This window comes from Lissotriton helveticus, chromosome 4_1, assembly GCF_964261635.1.
Source record: "Lissotriton helveticus chromosome 4_1, aLisHel1.1, whole genome shotgun sequence".
In the NCBI taxonomy this organism is placed as follows: Eukaryota; Metazoa; Chordata; class Amphibia; order Caudata; family Salamandridae; genus Lissotriton; species Lissotriton helveticus.
Genome location: NC_136063.1, coordinates 1071925025 through 1071943452, shown reverse-complemented (window position 1 = coordinate 1071943452; position 18428 = coordinate 1071925025). Strand labels below are relative to the sequence as shown.

The window sequence follows — 18428 nt, the reverse complement described above, 5'->3', positions numbered from 1 at the left end:
ATTCTGTCCCCTCTGCTTTCAGGTTCTTCTAATCTTCGATCCAGGCTTGAATCACCCCGGACACTTTCCACGACTTCAGCAGCAGCACTTTGCAACAGATCACCATTGAAAACGACGAGGAAACCTGACACCAAAAGACACCTATGCACCCGGCTTCCCTGGGTGAGGTAACGCGAGTACTCCGGTGCTCCCGTGGGTGTTAGCTCTAGAACCCCTTAAGTCTAAAGGGGTTTGCTGAAAGTCCTCCTCTAAGTGTCCTTTATCTTTAAATTTCCAACCGATACTTTCGCCATAGAAGTTAATGGTGATTCGCGGCTGTATTTAGACACTGCACACGTCCCCCGAGGGTCCCCTGTGTCACTACCTTGGGTGGTTCCTAGTGTCCCCAGTGGTTCTACAGGCTCTAGGCCTTGTATCTATGCAAGTTGTGGTTCTTATACCACTTTCCTAATATATGGTTTGGTACGCCCCTAGGGCTCAACGTATATTGTGCTAATTTGCTGTGTGTAAATAAGTGTACTGAATGTACTTTTGCCTCTAGCCTCATAAAGAGACTAGAGAGATGTGTTTAGAATAAATATATATATTTTATATATATACCTGGTGTGGTTTGGTCATTCACAAGATTAGACTGGTAAAACAAGCTGCTTTACATTCCTCCAAGACTTAGCCTTAAGGCTGCTCATCGCAGCTACCACTAGGATAGCTTTCTATAAAGGTTGTCTTTAACCTACCATCAATAAGGGTCGTTTGGACTGGTGCAAGGTGCCCACTAGAATAGTGGACAACATATGCCAGGCCAACTTCTCACATTGGTGGGCAGCGTGTGGGATTCCAGCTTGTCATTGTTTTACCAGATAATCTCAAGTGATTGACTAACTGAAAACCACTAGATGTACCAGAGGTACATATAATACAAGCTTAAATACAGTAAGTTCTACTGAATTTAGGGTTGTGTGTTAAGGGCTAAGCACACCATTTATACAACTCAAGAGAGTTTATTAGGTAACAACTAGAGTAGGTAGGTGCATACACCACACCTCACTAGTAATGTCTTCAAGGCCAGGATCCAGTGGGTCCCTGCCAGATGTCAGTAAGTTACAGGCATCCAAGTATGACACATTCCCTTTTTTAGAACTAAGGGCTCTGTGTACTATGAGGAAATTGAAGACAGGCAAAATTGCCAATACCCAACGCCTCAAGGAGGTACTACTGTTAGATGATCTTAGAAAGGCTTCAGAGCCTGAGGGGTCAGGCAGTGGGGATGGGGCAGAAGATGAGCCAGAGCACAGCGTACAAACCACCAGGACTTAGACTGTGATGCTGGCCAGGAAGGTGACAATGACCTTGACCTGAACAATGCAGCTCCTCTTGGCAATGAGGATGATCCCAGGAAGAGCTGGAGGTATGCCTAGAAGACCCAGATCTCCTTCTGTGGAGTCTGACCATTCTGGTGTATCTGTAGGGACCTCTGTCTCTTCTCATAGGGGGGACACCTCTGAGGAGAAGAGAGAAAGGCAGATAAGCATTCAGGAACATCAGCTGAGGATTAAAAGACAGCTGGTAGCCTTATAAAGGGAGCCCCTAGAGCTTGAAAGAGCTAGAAAAAATATGGGACTATAGTCCCATGGTGGCAGCAACTTCCTTAATGGTAGAGAAAGATCTCATGACCATAGGAATTTAAACAAGTATGTCCCTCCCTACCAGAGTGGAGATGACATTCACAAATGGATAACTGCACTGGAAAGGGCCTGCAAAGTTCCGAAGGTCCCCAAGGAGCAGTGGACAGCTATCTTGTGGCTCTCCTTTGCAAACAAGGGTAGAGACAAGCTCCTCACTGTTAGAAAAGAGGATGCTGATGATTATACAGTCCTGAAGAGTGCTCTCATCGAAGAGTTTGGCCTAACCGCTGAACAATACAGGGTAAAGTTCAGAAATACCCACAAGGCTCAGACTCAGGACTGGGTTGACTTTGTTGATTGTGCTACTAAGGCTCTGGAGGGCTGGTTACTGGGCAGTAAGGTGTGTGATTATACAGGATTGTACAACTTGATTATGAGGGAGCAGATCCTTAATAACTGTCAGAATTAGCTGTTGCATCAGCACCTGGTGGACTCTGATCTGACCTCTTCACAAAAAAAGGGAAAGAAAGCAGACAAATGGGTCAGAAACAGGGTGAAGCAGAAGGTACAGAACCAAGGTCGGTGACCAGAAGAAGCAAAATCCTAAAAAGGGTGGGGAGAAGGGTAAAGAACAGAAATCTTCACAAGGCCCCAAAAATCTTTTAATGGTGGGGATTACCAATCATCCAAAAAGAAAGGCCAAAAGAAATCATGGTGTAGGATCTGTAAACATAATACCCATTGCACTAGTGATTGCACTAGACCTAAAGACTCAATTCCAACCACCATTGCCCCTAAGGCAACTGTTCCCCCTAGTTTAGCTACAAGGGTGTAGTAGGGTTAACCCTGGGTTCTGAGATGGACTCTGACCTAGTCAGAGTACCAACTCAGGCTGTACTGATCTGTGATGGAGGCATGGATATTTCCTCCTTTGTGAGTCCCAGTAACATGGGCAAATACCGAAAGCAGCCTTTGATAAATGGAAAAGAGGCTATGGCCTACAGGGACACAGGGGCAAGTGTCACAAAGGTGACACAAGACCTTGTGGCTCCTGAGCAGCTCATACTTGGTGAAACTTACCAAGTGACCAATGCTAGCAATGTCAGGACCAACCATGACCTGGCAGTTGTTAATTTCTCCTTGGGAGGGGTAACTGGCCTCAAGAAGGTTGTGGTAAGTGCAGACCTCCCTGTTGAATGCTTGCTTGGCAATGATTTAGAGACTTCAGATTGGGTTGAAGTGGAGCACAGGACCCATGCAGAAATGTTAGGTATCTCCGCACATGTGTTTGCTGTGACTAGGTCACAATCCAAAATGTCTAACACTGAACAGGCCCTGGAATCTGGAAGAATAGACCAGGTGCCTTCCAAGAAAAGGAGCAGTAGGGTTAAGGCAGTGCCTTCCCCCCTTAAATTCAGAATACAGATCAGTCTCTTGAGGGAGATGATTGTAGTCCTGAAGAAGGAACTGTCTCAGATGAGCTTGAGCCTGATCAGGTTGAGTTATTGGGGACAGGGGCCCTTCCAGGGCAGATCTGAGTCAGGGGCAGCTGTGCTGCCCTTCTCTTGAACCCCTCAGACAGCAGGCACCTGCTGAGGCTGCTGGGAATGCTAGTGGTACCCATAAGATTTATTGGGATGATGGACTCCTGTATTCAGAGAGTAGAGACCCAGAGCCTGGTGCAGCCAGGAGGTTATTATTATTTGAGAGTTTTATAGAGCGCGAATAAGATCCTGGTGGATATCAGAGCGCTATACAAACAATAAATGTTACTTTTACAGTAAATAAGAGCAAGTCCAAACATAAGTACAAAGCAAAAAAATAAAATAAAAAAATAAAAACAGCATAGTAAAATGTAACATCAAAAAAAGTCTTCTGTTTGGGAGGGCGTGTGCATCTCGTAACATGGTTTCAGTAGCAAAGTCTTCTGTTTGGAAGCACGTGTGCATCTCGTAACATGATTTCAGTAGCCCATACTCATGTGAATTTGGCCATAAGGATGGATTTTACTTCCTTTTTAAAAGAGGTAGTAGACGGGTTAAGTCTGATTTCTGGGGGTAAGGCATTCCAAGTTCTAGGCGCCATCCCAGAGAAGGATCTGTTATAAGTTTTTTTCTTTGGGAATTTTTGTGGTTTCAGTAGTAATTTTTCTGCATTTCTTGTGGATCTAGACCCATCCGAAATCGTCAGTTTCTGTGACAGGTAGCTGGGTGTTTTGTGATGCATGGCTCTGTTCGTCATGCATGCAATTTTCAGCTGAATTCTTGCTTCCAAAGGGGTAGCCAGTTCAGAGATTGAAGGTCCGGGGAGATGTGGGAGCTATGTTTTGACCCAGTTATGAGTCTTGCTGCGGCGTTGATTGAAGCTCTTAGTGGTGCAGTTGACGCTTTGGGTAGGCCACAGAGCGAAACACATCCATATTCCGCTCTAGGTATCACCAGCGCCTGTACTGCTTGCTTGAAGTCATTGTGAGGTAGGAAGGGTTTCAGTTTCCTCAGTGTGTTTATTTGGAAGTTTGCTCCCTTGGTAGCACTACTGATATGTTTTTGCATGTCGAGGTTACTGTCTAAAGTTATTCCAAGTGATTTTGCTGAGTCCACGATGGTAGATTGAACGTTGAACGCCGTAATATGTTTGATCCAATCTTGCATTTTGGGGATTTGGGCTGGAAGAGCTATTATTAGGAATTCAGTCTTTAGGGCATTCAGTTTGAGATGATTTTCTGCCAGCCACGTTTGGGTATTCCTAAACGCTGTGTTAAGTAGTTTGACGTCCTCTAGGGTGTGGATCTTGAGGTATAGTTGTGTGTCGCGTGCATACATGTGATATTGCACATGAGAGGTTTGTAAAATTTCGGTGAGAGGTTCCAGGTAGAGATTAAACAGTGTTGGGGATAGTGCGGATCCTTGCAGGACTCCCAAAGATACTGGGACGGGCTTTGACAGGGTGGTATTGACTTTGAATTATTGTGTCCGATTTTGGAGAAATTATGTGAACCAGCTTAGTACTGCACCAGAAAAACCCATTCTGTATTTCAGGAGGTCTAACAGATTCTCATGCTTGACCGTATCAAAGGCCGAGGAGAGGTCAAGTAGGAGGAGTAAACAGGATCCATTTTGATCTAGTATTTGCAGTGCATCGTCAATAATGTGTGTCATGGCTGATTCAGTGCTATGGCCTGCACGGAAACCTGATTGGTATTTGTTAAGAAGGTCAAAGTGTCAATGTGCTTCGTAAGCTGTAGATGCACACATTTTTCCAGCAGCTTGGCTAGGGTAGGGATACTGGAGATAGGACAATAGTTGTTTAGGTCCGTGGGGTCTGCCGTGGGCTTCTTAAGAATGGGTGATACCTGGCCTACTTTGAGGGTATCTGGGATGCATCCTTGTTGAAGTGAACTGTTTATGATCTTGGACCAGAGAGTAGCAGCAGTGGAGTAAGGTATTTGACTGCGTTTGCCGGAAGCGGGTCAGAGAAGTGGTTGGCTGGGTTCAATGCACTGAGTATTTTGCCTATGGCCTCTTCGGAGTAGAAGGTAAATGACGACAAATCTGCATTATTTTTTAGGTTAGGCTTTGATGTGAGTTGACCGGGCGCGGTTAGGGGAGCTGGATCGGTTTGTGTATTTGATCTCGCGTATAAGGTTAAATCCTTTAAGAGGCCTTTCTTGATGGTGTCGGTCTTCAAGGTTAAGAAGGTGGAGAAGTCTTCACAGTTTGGTTGCGTGCTTTCTGTGACTTGTGGCCGGTGAGGTTCCTCTTTGGATAGGGTTTTGATCAGTTCAAAGAGTTTTTTGGGACGATTTCTTGCCTGGTCAAGTTGAAGGCTGAAAAAGTCGGCTTTGGTGCGCTTGATGTTTCGGAAATATGCGTTTCTCTTTGTCCTGGGAATCTTGAGGTGGTTGGCAGATGGCATTGATCTCCAGGCACGTTCCGAAGTTCTGAGCGAACGCCTGTCCTTGTTGAGTATACCGTTGTACCAAGGTTTAGAATCTTTCAGAGAGACTCTTTTTAGTTGTAGAGGTGCTACCTCGTTTATTATTGATGTCATAGTCGAGAGGTAGTGGTAGGTGAGATCCTGTACTTTGGAAGATCCTGCAGGGGGCATCAGTAGGTTGTAACAGGATGAAGGCAAGGTGTTGGGGTTGAGTTTTTTCAGGTCTCTTTTCCACACTTTTGGTCTTGTGGATGAAGCTGGGTTCAGTTTCACCATTTCCTTAATGGTGAAGGTGATGATGTGATGGTCCCACCAGTCGCAGGGTAGGATCGACTCTAGCTGAATGTAGTCTGTTTTAGAGATGAATAGGTCCAGAATTGAACCTTTGTCGTGTGTTGGGCTGTTGCAGAGTTGCGTTAGGTCTTGAGCAACTAGGAAATTCTTGAGACTGTTCACTGCTGTATCGTTAAGATCATCCCAGTGGAGATTGAAGTCTCCGAGGAAAATTTGGGGGTTTTGTCGCCCTGTGTTTGAGGATACCATATCCATGAAATGTTCGGTGAAGGCGAGGCTCTTGCCTGGTGGGTGATAGATGACGTGCAGAGAACAGACAGGTTTGCCCTTGCTAGTGATGTCCAGGCACATGTATTTGCATGACTGGAATGATGGGGAAATGGCTCTGTTTACTCAGATATAACTACGATGTATGCAGGCGATCCCACCCCCGACTTATCGGCTCTGTCTCTGTCTAGTCTGATGATGTTGTAATTGGGTGGAACTAAAATGTCAGGTTTCAGTTAGCAATATCAGGTCTGGTTCATGTGTGAGGATGAGGTCTGCTATGTCCGCTGCATGTCTAGCGGCCGATCTACAATTTAGGAGTATACATTTGAGTTTGGGCGTGCTGATGGTTGAGGAGGGTTCCTGAGTGATAGGGATTTTTCTAAGGTTGTTGTTTGTGACGCCTCTAGTGTTCGGTATGATGGTCCTATGGGGATTGGAGGGGATAGTAGGAATCAGCGATGATGGAGGTGTGGGTAGCTTCATGGGGGTGGGGTCATATGAGTTCAGCAGGGAGAGTAAATCGCACTCTGAGAGCGGATTAGTGCTTCTAATTGGTCTGGATAAGTTGTTGTAGGACGGGACTGAGGACCAGTTGGGACAATAGAGGTTCATGTTAGTTGTAGGTTGGTTCTTGGGCCATCTAGTTTTGGGGTGTCTTGTTGCTCTAATACCCCAGGGTTGTTTTGAGAGACGCTCGTTGAGTGTTTGGAGTTCTTCTTTGATTTGATTCAAAGAGATCATGATCTCGTCAAGACTGGAGTTTTGTGCAGGCAGGCGTTTGGTATATGGTTGTGTTGTGGGTGTGTATTTGGGTGCATGCAGGGAGGTCTGGCATGGTGAACAGTATGTTGTATGTGTGGGTGTGGACAGGAGGAGTGCTGCGGGTGGTAGTATGTGTGTTGGGTGGGCTGTGGGGTGGCTACGAGTGGGGAATGGGTCTGTGTTATAGTTGTAGATGTAGGTGCTGAGGACTGGCCTGGTGTGTGGTTTGGGGACCCTATGTGTGGGGAAGGTGGTAGTGTTGCAGGTGTGAATGAGTGTGTTAGGTGGGCTGTGGGGGAGGATGTAGGCGCTGAGGACTGGCCTGGTGTGTGGTTTGGGGCCCGTGTGTGTGGGGAAGGAAGTGGTATTGCAGGTGTGAATGTGTGTTAAGTGGGCTGTGGGTGTGGCTATGAGTGGGGAATGGGTTTGTGTTATAGGTGTAGATGTAGGCGCTGAGGACAGGCCTGGTGTGTGGCTTGGGGCAACTGTGTGTGGGGAAGGTAGTGGTGTTGCAGGAGGGAATGTGTGTGTTAGGTGGGCTGTGGGGGAGGTTGGCTGGGAAGAGGGTGTGGGTAAAGTTGTAGATGGTGGTGGGTGGGCTGTGGGAGTGGTCTGGCATGTGGGTTTAGGAAGTATACTTGGGGCCAGGGTGGTAACGGAGGGCCACATGTCCTCTATGTCCTCTAAGTCGGGTATCTTATTATGGTCTTACAACTGAAGTACGGGTGGTGGTCTAGTGTGGGAGGGGTGGTTACTAGGAGTGATGGTGTTTGGCAAGGCTGCAGCGGCGTTAGAGTTAGTGAGGGGCGAGAGAGTGTTATCCGAAGGGGCAACTGTTGTAGAGATTGAGGGGAGTTCGGTGGTTATAGGGGGAGTGTAGGTATCTTTGGTTGAGTTGGGTTGGGAGTTCTGTCTGGTGGATTGGTGTGCGTGAGTATAGGGGGGAGTCCGGGGAGTATCTAACGTGTCATATGTAGGTAAGGGACGAAATGGAGAAGCATTGTTGTCGGGAGGGACAAGTTGTGGGGTATGTTGAATATTAGCTGAGGGGGTGGCCTAAATGGCCATTTGGGATCTGGACACTTGCTCAATGATACTTGGGAAGATGTTGTCTAAGAGGCTAAGATTGCGATCTGTAGATTGCATGAGGATGGTTCCATTATTGTAGATGGTGATGGTTGTAGTCGCTTTGTAAAGTTGAGAGGGGGCGATATAAATAACTAGACCATTGGGGATTTTCCTGGTGGCGGAGAATGTAAATATGTTAAGAAATGCCTTTCTCCATTGCGCTCTTCTTTTCGTATGGAATATATCATTAGTTGTGTGTCCATTGTGTGTAGAGAAATAAGGATCAGCTATGGGTGTTTCAGGGTGTTGTTTTATAAGATTGTGTTTGAAGCGTTTGGCTGCGTTTTTAGAGAGTTTGGGGGGGTAAGTGATGGTGTAGGTGTGTATGCCTGAGAGCTCCATAATAAGCACAATATGATTGGTGAAATGGTATATGTGGGTTTCTGTTAGCGTTCTGGGTTATGCTGTGGGAGGCCGGGCTTAGGGAGATGGGGTGGGTGTGAGGGCGGGTGTCGGCTGTAATAGTGGCTGGGTACTGATCTGGATGTGGGGACGGGATATGTGGGGTCCGGCTAAAGGAGGTGGGTAGGTATGAGGGAGGGTGTTAGCTGTAGAAGTGGCTAGGTACTAAACTGGGTGTAGATGAGGGAGGCATTTAGGAATCTGAGAAATAGTGTGCTATTGGCATCACGAGTGATGTACGGTGAGGGACCAGCAGGCTGAAAGATGAAGCGGTATAGTAGTAGTGGGTATACAGGTATAAGGACCGTTGGTAAAATGAAATTTAACAAACCAGCAGGATGAGAGAGTGTATGTAAAGAGGGCCAGCGGTACAGGAGATAGCGAGGTATAGTGGTAGTGGGTATAAATGTAAAATAGTGGATAAGAGCGTAATGGAATATCAGTAAGCATGGGCGGATTTTGCGAATTGGCAATCCGCGAACTTGCGTATTTACGGATTCGCAATCCGCAAAATCCGCGAACTTGTGGATTTTTTTTGTTTTCGCAAGGGTTTCTGCCAGTTTGCGAAGGTTGTGTACCAGTTCGCAATTGCGAACTTACTTGTCGGCTCGCAACGGCCGCGACTATGTTGTTTCTACGTCTGGTTCATCATCACAGGTTCACAGCACCCTCTGTTTCACCACTGCCGCCCTCTGGTACACCCATGCCACCCTCTGGTACATCACTGCCACCCTCTGGTTGGTTTATCACTGTAGATTATGGGGGTGAAAAAAAGAAAGCACACCTGCCCTGCTTCAACTGACATTAATTAATTTGGGGTTGATTAATGTGTCACTGAATTTAAACTTCCAGTCTAGCTGGCACCTGCTTCCTTATCTGTAATTTGCTTTCTGTTGCAGTGCAATTTTTTTTCACAGGACCTTTGTGGCCTATAGTTGCAAGTAGGCAACTGAACTCTGAAGGGGCCCCACAGGAAGCACTACAGGGAATGGTTACTAATGATAAGATTGAACTTTTGCACCTGCTGAGTGCTTTCAGTTTTGTCTGTAATTGCTTTCTGTTGCAGTGTAATTTTTTTAACAGGACCTTTGTTGTATACTTGTAGCTATTCTCTGAGCCTGCTGTGAGGGTCAGAGCAGGGTCATAGAATAATTGCAAGTAGGCAAATGAACTCTGAAGGGGCCCCTCAGGAAGCACTACAGGGAATGGTTACTAATGATAAGATTGAACTTTTGCACCTGCTGAGTGCTTTCAGTTTTGCAAAAATCCAAATATCCAGCAGCATCCACAAAAAGTAATGCTTCCAGGTCAAGATCCAAATCAAAGTGACCAGCACATGAAGAAAGCACTGGGAGGAGCCTGCTGGAAAGGAACCGGAAGTTGGAGACTGTGGGGCACTTCCTTCCTCCCACCCCCCCCCCCAAAATGGACTCCTTGCAAAGTAAAAGTGCCGGCAAATGTCAACCTGAGGAGTTATTCTGATAAAAATCATAATTTTCAAGGTATATGCTGCCTGCTGGTGGATTTGTTGTGCGAAATTGCAAATTTTGCAATCTCGCAATTGCGAGATTGTCGCTGCCCGCCGCATCTAGGTGTTCGCAAGTGTTTACTCCCGCAAAATTGTATAGTATTCTAGTTGGCAAGTGCGACCAAGCAAAAAATCCGCTTCGCACGGATTTTACGAATTTTCGGCAAGTTCGCGAGAGTTCGCGGATTGCGAATTTGCCGAAAATCCGCAAAATCCACGAGCGGAACGGATTTTACGCTCATGCTTAAATATCAGGTTTGTTGGTAAAATAAGCGCTAACAGACCTGCAGGGCAAACTAGTGTAAGCAAAGCGAATTAGTGGGCCGAAAGATAGTGAGGTATAGTAGTAATGGGCAGAGCGATAAAGTAATGGATGAAAAGGTCTGTTTGCAAAGTGTTAAATAAAGAGAGTTATGTGGGCATTCTGACCTGTTTTAGTTGGGTAGTAAGATCGACTGGCGTAGGGTGTGTGTTCTATCCTTGTGGTGGCGCTATTCCAATGTGGCCGCCTCATTTGTACAAAGCTTCCTAATCAGCAGTACAGTCCTGTTTCTTTTTCCATTGTTTGAGGGCTGATGGTTGTAGTCTTGTTTTTCTTTCTATGCACTAGACTTACTTCAGATGCTGTGGTTGGTGTTTGTTAGACCTGGGGTGGAGTCGGTATGAGATAAGGTTGACCAATGGTGGGGGTTGTGCTTTTCACTCTTGTTGTTGTGGTGATCAACCATTTTGCTCCTCTTTGCCTCAGGCAGCCATTTTAATGTGGTAATGCAGCAGAGTAATAAGATAGGAGATCAGAGTAAAAAGGGCAGGATGAAAGTGTGCTCACTGTTTCTACTATATTGCCCCCTCAGCCCTGCTTACCCGATGTCATTAGAATACGGGCTGCCCATAGACCAGGGTGCTGTGCTTATGCCGGCTCTCCGTTGTCATTCCTCATCACGTGGAGAGGGGTACTTTGTCAGCCTTAAGTATGCGGCAGTGTTCCACCTGAGACCGGGGGGGGGTGGGGCGGGGCCAACCAACAGCTTCCTCCATGCGTCGCCCGGTCTAGATTCCTGTCCGGGCTCCGCCAGTCTCTCGATGTGCGACCGAGGCTTTTCATCAGTGTCAGCACCTGCGGGGTTCAACGTCTTTGCAGCAGGTTGGTTATACCTTTGAAATTCAGGGGCTTCCTATTGACACTAGCCCATGATATTCCTCTAGCAGGTCACCTAGGCCAAAACAAGACTTGGGACAGAATGTCTGCACCATCCGGCGTCATCGGACAAGGCTCCTTTAAGTCACCACTCACCAGAGACTGGAGTGGAGACCGGAGTGGAGCTGAAGCCGAACCAGCTCCGGGGTGGTGCCGGAACTACGCCGACCCGACCCCCGCCGAGGCAGCCACCTGCGCGGGGGAACGAGATGGGCCTGGGCAGTGACACGAAGCCCTCCGCCAGTCACGGCCCAGAATGAGACAGAGATTGCTTGGCAACCCATGTGGCGGTGCCAGAGATGATTCAACCTCCAACTCGCCCTCCGACGAGGCAGCCGCCTGTGGAGAGGGATGAGAGGGGTCGGAGAGGGACTCAGGGTCCTCACCCGGCTTTGACCCAGAGAAGAATGGGGAAGGTCCATCAACCACTGTGGCTCCGCTTGGTCTAGCTGCTGCCGGCGCCGTAGCGACGTCACCTCGGGCTTAAACAGGACCACCTTGTCAAAAGACCGAGAAGGGCTCGGCGATGCGACCCGAGCCCCGGCAGTCTCCTGCGACACCACAGGGACTCCTGTGGGAGTTTGCTGCAAGGCAGAGACGCTGTGGCCTGAAGGAGGTGCCCCAGAGGAGCTGCACCCCAACAGCACCACATCCTCCAAGCCTGGATCCGAACCAGTCGGTGCTGGGGCCGGAGCCACCAGCGGCGCCGCTGAGGGTCCTGCGAAAGGCTAGGGATCCGCCGATGCCCCAGGAGGGGAAAGAGGAGGAGATGCCAGCAAGGCCTGCAAAGCCGCCGCGTATGTTTCCATTTGGACTCTCGACGCCTCAACACCGGAAAACGGTGGATTGTACGACACGCGGGCCACATCACCCGCAGAGAGTCCATGCCCCCTGGCAAGCCGGAAACCAGCTCCCGGGGACAAACTATGATCCTTATCCTCCGGGGAGCGACGCTCACGTGACATAGGAGAAGGGCAGGGACGACGACTACGGCCGTATCTAAAGCCATCCGCCAAAGTGAAGAGAGAAGTTTAATCCGACGTGCCCGCCGCGACTTCGACTTCAACTATTGACACGCCGCACAATCAGTGGTGCAGTGATCCTCCCCCAAACACCACATACAAATGAGGTGAGGGTCCGTCGTTAACATAAGACGCCCACAAAACGTGCAAGTTTTGAAGACCGAAGGTATCCATACACTGTTCCACCAAACAGAAATATAAGAAAAAAGGGCCCTAAACAGGCCTGTAGCAAGGACCGGATCCGCGTTGCAACCGGAAGAGGAAATAACTGACATAGGCGCACAGGGGCGGGTCTTATGTGTCCTCACTGATGTCACGTACGCGGACGACGCCGGGGTGGAGTCGCGTGATATCGCCCTGGCCCCGGTGCGCAGGGATGCTGTGGCAGAAAAATTTTCCGGATCCAGTCTCACACCTGGGGATAATTCTACGTGAAGGAATCTGCGGGTAGTAGTCTCTATCAGATATAACGTTCCGACGTCGGGAGGAAGATCCAAAGCAATCAACTGCCGCCACTCAATCTCCACATATGGAGGCACAGAGTTGACAGGTTATGGTGAAGGACCCTGCTGCTGCAACAGAAGATCCTTCCAAAGGGGCAGCCTGATCGGAGGATCAATCCTAATTCTAAGAAGCTCTGGATACCAGACTCTCCTTGCCCAATCCGGAGGCACAAGGAGTACTTAGGCCCGGTCATTTCTGATCTTCTTCGGAACCCTGGGCACGAGTTGTATGGGTGGAAAGGCATACAGCAGGCCTGAGCTCCACTCGTGATAAAAGGTGTCGCCGAGCGATAGCCTGCCTTTTCCCCAAAAAGACTGGCTCCAGCAAAGGGCATGTCCATCAGATTGGACTGGACATCACTCGAGAAGCCAGTTGTTCTAAGCCAGGCGTGGTGCCTCAAGGCCACTGTCGTTGAAATCAATCTGAGCAGCGAATCTGTTGTATCTAAGCCACACCGTATGGTAACATTTGCTGCATCTCTCCTTTCCATGGCTGCTTGGGAGAACACAGTCTGGGCCTACTCCAGGACATGTGGCAGCACTTACGCAACCGTATCCCAAAGGGAGTAGGAGAAAGGGCACAAGAAGCATTCGGTATTCACCAACCGCAATGCCAGGCTGGAGGAAGAAAACAACTTCTTCCCAAATGAGTCGAACTTCTTGGATTCCCTATCCAGAGGGGTGGAAGGGAACGCACCCCGGAAAAGAGAGGCCTGCACCAAAAAACTTTCAGGGGTGGGATGTTGGCTGAGGGACTTCAAGTCACCTGGTGCAGGACGATAGTGGCCTGCAATCATCCTATTTACAGGAGCCCAGGTTCTAGGCTTGGACCACGTGCCTAGTAGGACATCGTTAAGTGCTTCATTAGATGGCAAAAGGGGTTTGGAAGTGGAAGCTCCAGGTTGTAGAACTTAGGTCAGGAGATTAGTCCGGACTTGCACTGAGGGCAGTTCTAGTCTAAGGACCTCAGCTGCCCTTTTAACCACCATGGCATAGGATGCCCCCTCCTCCATTGCCACTGTTGGTGGAGAGAGCATGCCAGTATCTGTATAAGTGTCCTGTCCACTGGCTTCCTCAAGTTCCCTATTCCAGTCCAATGGTTCAGCAGTCTTCCTGGTGTTCCAGAGAGTCCATAGACTCAAACATAGAACCCCTGGGTTCAATCGGCACCAGAATTGGCATCGAGCGACATCGTTCCGGCTCCATGTCGTCGGAATGAAGACGGAGCTGGTGCTGCTGGTGGGTACCGGCACCGCCACAGGCACCAACTTCGGGTCCAACACTGGAGGAGGTCGACCCGGATCTGGGATCGGATCTATGAAGCCCCACCAGAGCCGTGGCTGGAGCTGACAGTGTTGAACCCGATGGGCCCCCTTCTGACTCTGTAGGACCTGAGAGCTCACAAGTGGGGTGGGCCAGATCAAATACGCAGCCCATGACCTCCTACAATTCTTTTATTTGAGATGGGGTTGCTCTGGATCCAGATCCCGGAAATGGAGAGATCGGGATCCCGGAAATGGAGGGAGGCGCAAAGTCGACCCAGGCTCTGGCTATAGAGTGTCGATGCTTCTTACCTCTCTCGTTGATGGATGACAGCTGCGGTGAAAATGAAGTCCTATTGGACTTTTTCTTCATAACCTCTGTCCTGAAAACCTCAAGTGGAAGGAAGAGGACTAAGGGCTCCGGGAGCAATCCCGCTACCTCCTCTTCTTCGATCGTAACAGGAACCTCCTCGGAGTCTAGCTTGATGGTGTTGGCTCCGAACTGCGAGGAGCTTCATTGTCCGCTCCCTCACGGCCTACGGGGTCATGGCCCGTCAGTCAGAGCATGACTTTAAGCCGTGGTCGCACTCGAGACACCAAAGGCAAACAAAATAGGGGATCAATAACTATCATGTGGTGGCTGGCTTGAAACCTGACTCCCCTGAAGACATCCAACACATACGAGAAAAAAAACCTGTCAAAAAGCGACAGAGGAATGGCTCTTCCTGGATGGGCGCTTAACTTGCATGGAAAAATAAGAACTGACATCTGTGCGCCTGGATAGCGCCTTTATAGACTTTGCGACGTCATAACCGGCGCTACCAACATCTGACAATGTCACACAGAGCTGAATGGAGTCACCCGATGGCGTGCGAAAGGGGTATTGCTCAGCAAAAGTTTGCAGATCCAGCCTGACGCCTGGGAAATTCAAAGGTAAGGAATCTGCAGCAGGAAGTCTCTATCAGATATATTAAACAAACAGTAACACACTAATTAACAATCATTATCAAATCTAACTAAACAGCAAGTGAGATGCAAAAAATATGAAGCATGTACCTGAAAGTGTTCAGCATCCTGTACTATATATTCATGTTAAACTGTATAACATGGAATGTACGAGAGAGTAAGCAGAAATGTACAACGAGCAGCATGCATAACATTGCTTTAATGATAGCATACATTTCAAAGACTTTTAAATAATGATATACAACGTTAAGTGTGATTTTATGTCACTTTTGTTTACAGCCATACAATGTAACTTACTTGATCAAGAATGTCTGAAAATTGCCTAAGTTTACTGAGTTCAACTAAGTTCAGCCAGGTTATATCAAGGATCCACTTTGAGGGTTTTGGTGGGCAAGCTTTAAGGTCCAAAGAAGCACCACCTAGAACAAATAATGAAGAAATGAAGGGTTTGCCTCTTTTACCCAATACAGTGCAAGTCTACTTTACATAAGACAACTCAAAATTCTTCTCTGAGTAAAAAATAGTCATAATTCCTAAACTAATGGAGAACATCAGATTTCTGCACACTTAATGAACAAACCTTCAAGGATCTACTAATATCCACCATCCAACCCTATAAAATTCCTGAAGCCAATTGGTTATATGAAACAGCCAGTAATAGGATCTTAAAAGTTGAACAACACAACTTCAAACTTACATTAATTGACCATTTTGCTTTGGAGTCATCAACAAGTTGATATCAGCTGCACCGACCCACGATACTAAAACAAACCACAAGGCACTATCTAATACCTTAGAGCACATAGAACAAGTTGCTTACCTTCGGTAACCATGTATCTGTAAGAGACGGTTCAGTGACTTAATATCGAGGGACAGAATATTGACTGCCCAGAATATCGATTCAAAAATATCGAGGGACAGAATATAGAATCCCTATCTACAAACAGATAAGTACTAAAATATCGAGTACAAAGTATCAATAGTTAAAATATAAATAACTAAAATATCGAATTTTTTAAATGTTTTTAAAATACTTTAAAAGTAATTAAATAATAAACTCAATTAAGTAAAACATAGTTAAAATAATGTAAAAAAGCTTTATATGTAAAAATAATAAATGTAATGTAAAAAATATATTTTTTTTACCATAAATATTTACTTAATATTATTATAACATAATTATTCATTTGAATTATAAAATACTTAAAATATTATTAAACATATATTTACATATATATAAATAAACCTATTATTTAAATATAAAAATAAATAATATATAATAATTTAAATAATTAAAGTAATACTTTTTATGTTAATTAATAATTTACACTACATTAAATATAACAAAATAAAAAACATTACATAGCTAAGGGAATAAAATTAGTATTCACACTCCAACAAGTGCAAAAGTAGAGAATTTGTTGGATAGCGGGATGGTAAAAATTACTATTCCCACTCCAATGAGTGCAACAGTAGGGAAATCGTTGGATAGCGTAGGAGTAAAAAGTACTATTCCCACTCCAGAGAGTGCAACAGTAGGAAAAGCGTTGGCTAGCTTAGGGGTAAAAATTACTATTCCCACTCCAGTGAGTGCAACAGTAGTGAAAGCAGATAGCGTAGGGGTAAAAATTACTATTCCCATTCCAGAGAGTGCAACAGTAGGGAAAGCATTGGATAGCGGGAGGGTAAAATGTAATATTCACACTTCAATGAGTGCAACAGTAGGGAAATCGTTGGATAGCGTAGGGGTAAAAAGTACTATTCCCACTCCATAGAGTGCAACAGTAGGAAAAGGGTTGGCTAGCGTAGGGGTAAAAATTACTATTCCCACTCCAGTGACTGCAATAGTAGGGAAAGCATTGGATAGCGTAGGGGTAAACATTACTATTCCCACTCCTGAGAGTGCGACAGTAGGGAAAGTAAAGATTTAATATTTAAATAAGAATACATTAATTATCAATATCAATTAAAAATGAATTACAATTAATTACCAATCACAAAATATGTAATGATTAATTATTTATAAATACCAATAAATATTATGTATTAAAAATTAATTACCTATCAATAATTAATTAACCAATTAATTTTCAATACCAAAAATTGAATAAGTAATAAAAAGTACCAATTAATAATTAATTAATAATAAATTATTTATCAATACACAAAACTAATTTCAATAAATATTTAATTACAATTACATTACTTCCCACCCTATTCCCTTATAACCCACAACACATCCCAAATAATACATTAATACAATTAACATAATTACCAATTAAACAATTAATTAAAATTAATTACCAATTAATAAAAAATAATTACCAATTAATAATTAAACAATCAATTAATTATCAATACATATAAATAAAAAATAAATACAATTAAATTACTTCCCACCCTATTCCCCTATAAACCCACAACCCGCTACAAAACTAAAACGCAACATTAAATTAAAAATAATTAATAATTCCTAAAAATTAATATTTCATTTACTATAATTAATTTACTTCCCACCCTATTCCCCTATAAACCCACAACCCGCTACGGAATTAAAATTAAATAACATAAAATTCATTACATTAAAAAAATGAAACATACATTACAAAAATAATATATAATTTTAACACATATACTAGCATACATAACACAAAAAAATCAATATTATGGAAAACGATATTTCTAAATTTGATATTATGGAAAACTATATTTCTAATTTCGATATTATGGAAATCGATATTTCTTACCTCAAATCCTATATTCTATACAACTATATTTTAGGAATTCGATATTCTGGCCTCTTTATATTTTTGATTCGATATTCTGGACAGTCGATATTTAAAATTCGACATTTCAGAGCCCTTCCGACCGCATCGGTATGTGCCGGCCGGATTCCTTTCTGACCGAGCCATTCTGACCAGGCCTTCCTTCCTCCTCGGAAGGGTGTGGAGGTGGGAAAAAAGTCATCAAAGTGATTGTTTGTCCTACATGAAATGGTAACCACATTAAGAAGGAAGGAAGGCCTGGTCAGAATGGCTCGGTCGGAAAGGAATCCGGCCGGCACATACTGATGCGGTCGGAAGGGCTCTGAACATGGTTCGGAGCCTTTCCGACCGGAATCGGAATCGGCCCCTGAGTGGAGGGACGCCTGGCTGCCAAGATGACATTACAGACTTCGGGTGGAAGGTCAAAAGCTGTCAACTGTTGCTGCTCAATCATCACGCAAGGAGGTGAGGCTGGGCAGGTTCGGGTGAAGAACCGTCCCCTGCTGCTGCGACAGAAGATCCTCCCGAAGGAACAGTCTGATTGGAGTATCAATGGCCAAGATCAGGAGCTCCAGGTACCAGACTCTTCGTGTCCAGTCCAGAGTCACAAGAATAACTTGGGCCTGGTCGTGCTTGATCTTCTTCAGCACGGAGAGCAGAACTGTTACAGGCAGAAAGGTGTACCGGAGGCCTCAGTTCCATTCACGACGAAAAGCCTCACAGAGCGAGTGCCGCTTGTAAACTCCAACGCGCAGTACTGCTGACATTGC

The 18428-nt window shown here is 45.7% G+C and overlaps 1 protein-coding gene across 1 annotated transcript in view; it reads right to left on the bottom strand.

The window, feature by feature from the left end:
• DNAH5 (dynein axonemal heavy chain 5) overlaps positions 1–18428 on the bottom strand; it is a 5174212-nt gene that overhangs the window by 707258 nt on the left and 4448526 nt on the right. Inside the window, exon 69 of the mRNA XM_078687662.1 lies at positions 15191–15312. Coding sequence (XP_078543788.1) covers positions 15191–15312 — 122 coding nt within the window. The remainder of the gene's footprint in view (positions 1–15190; positions 15313–18428) is intronic.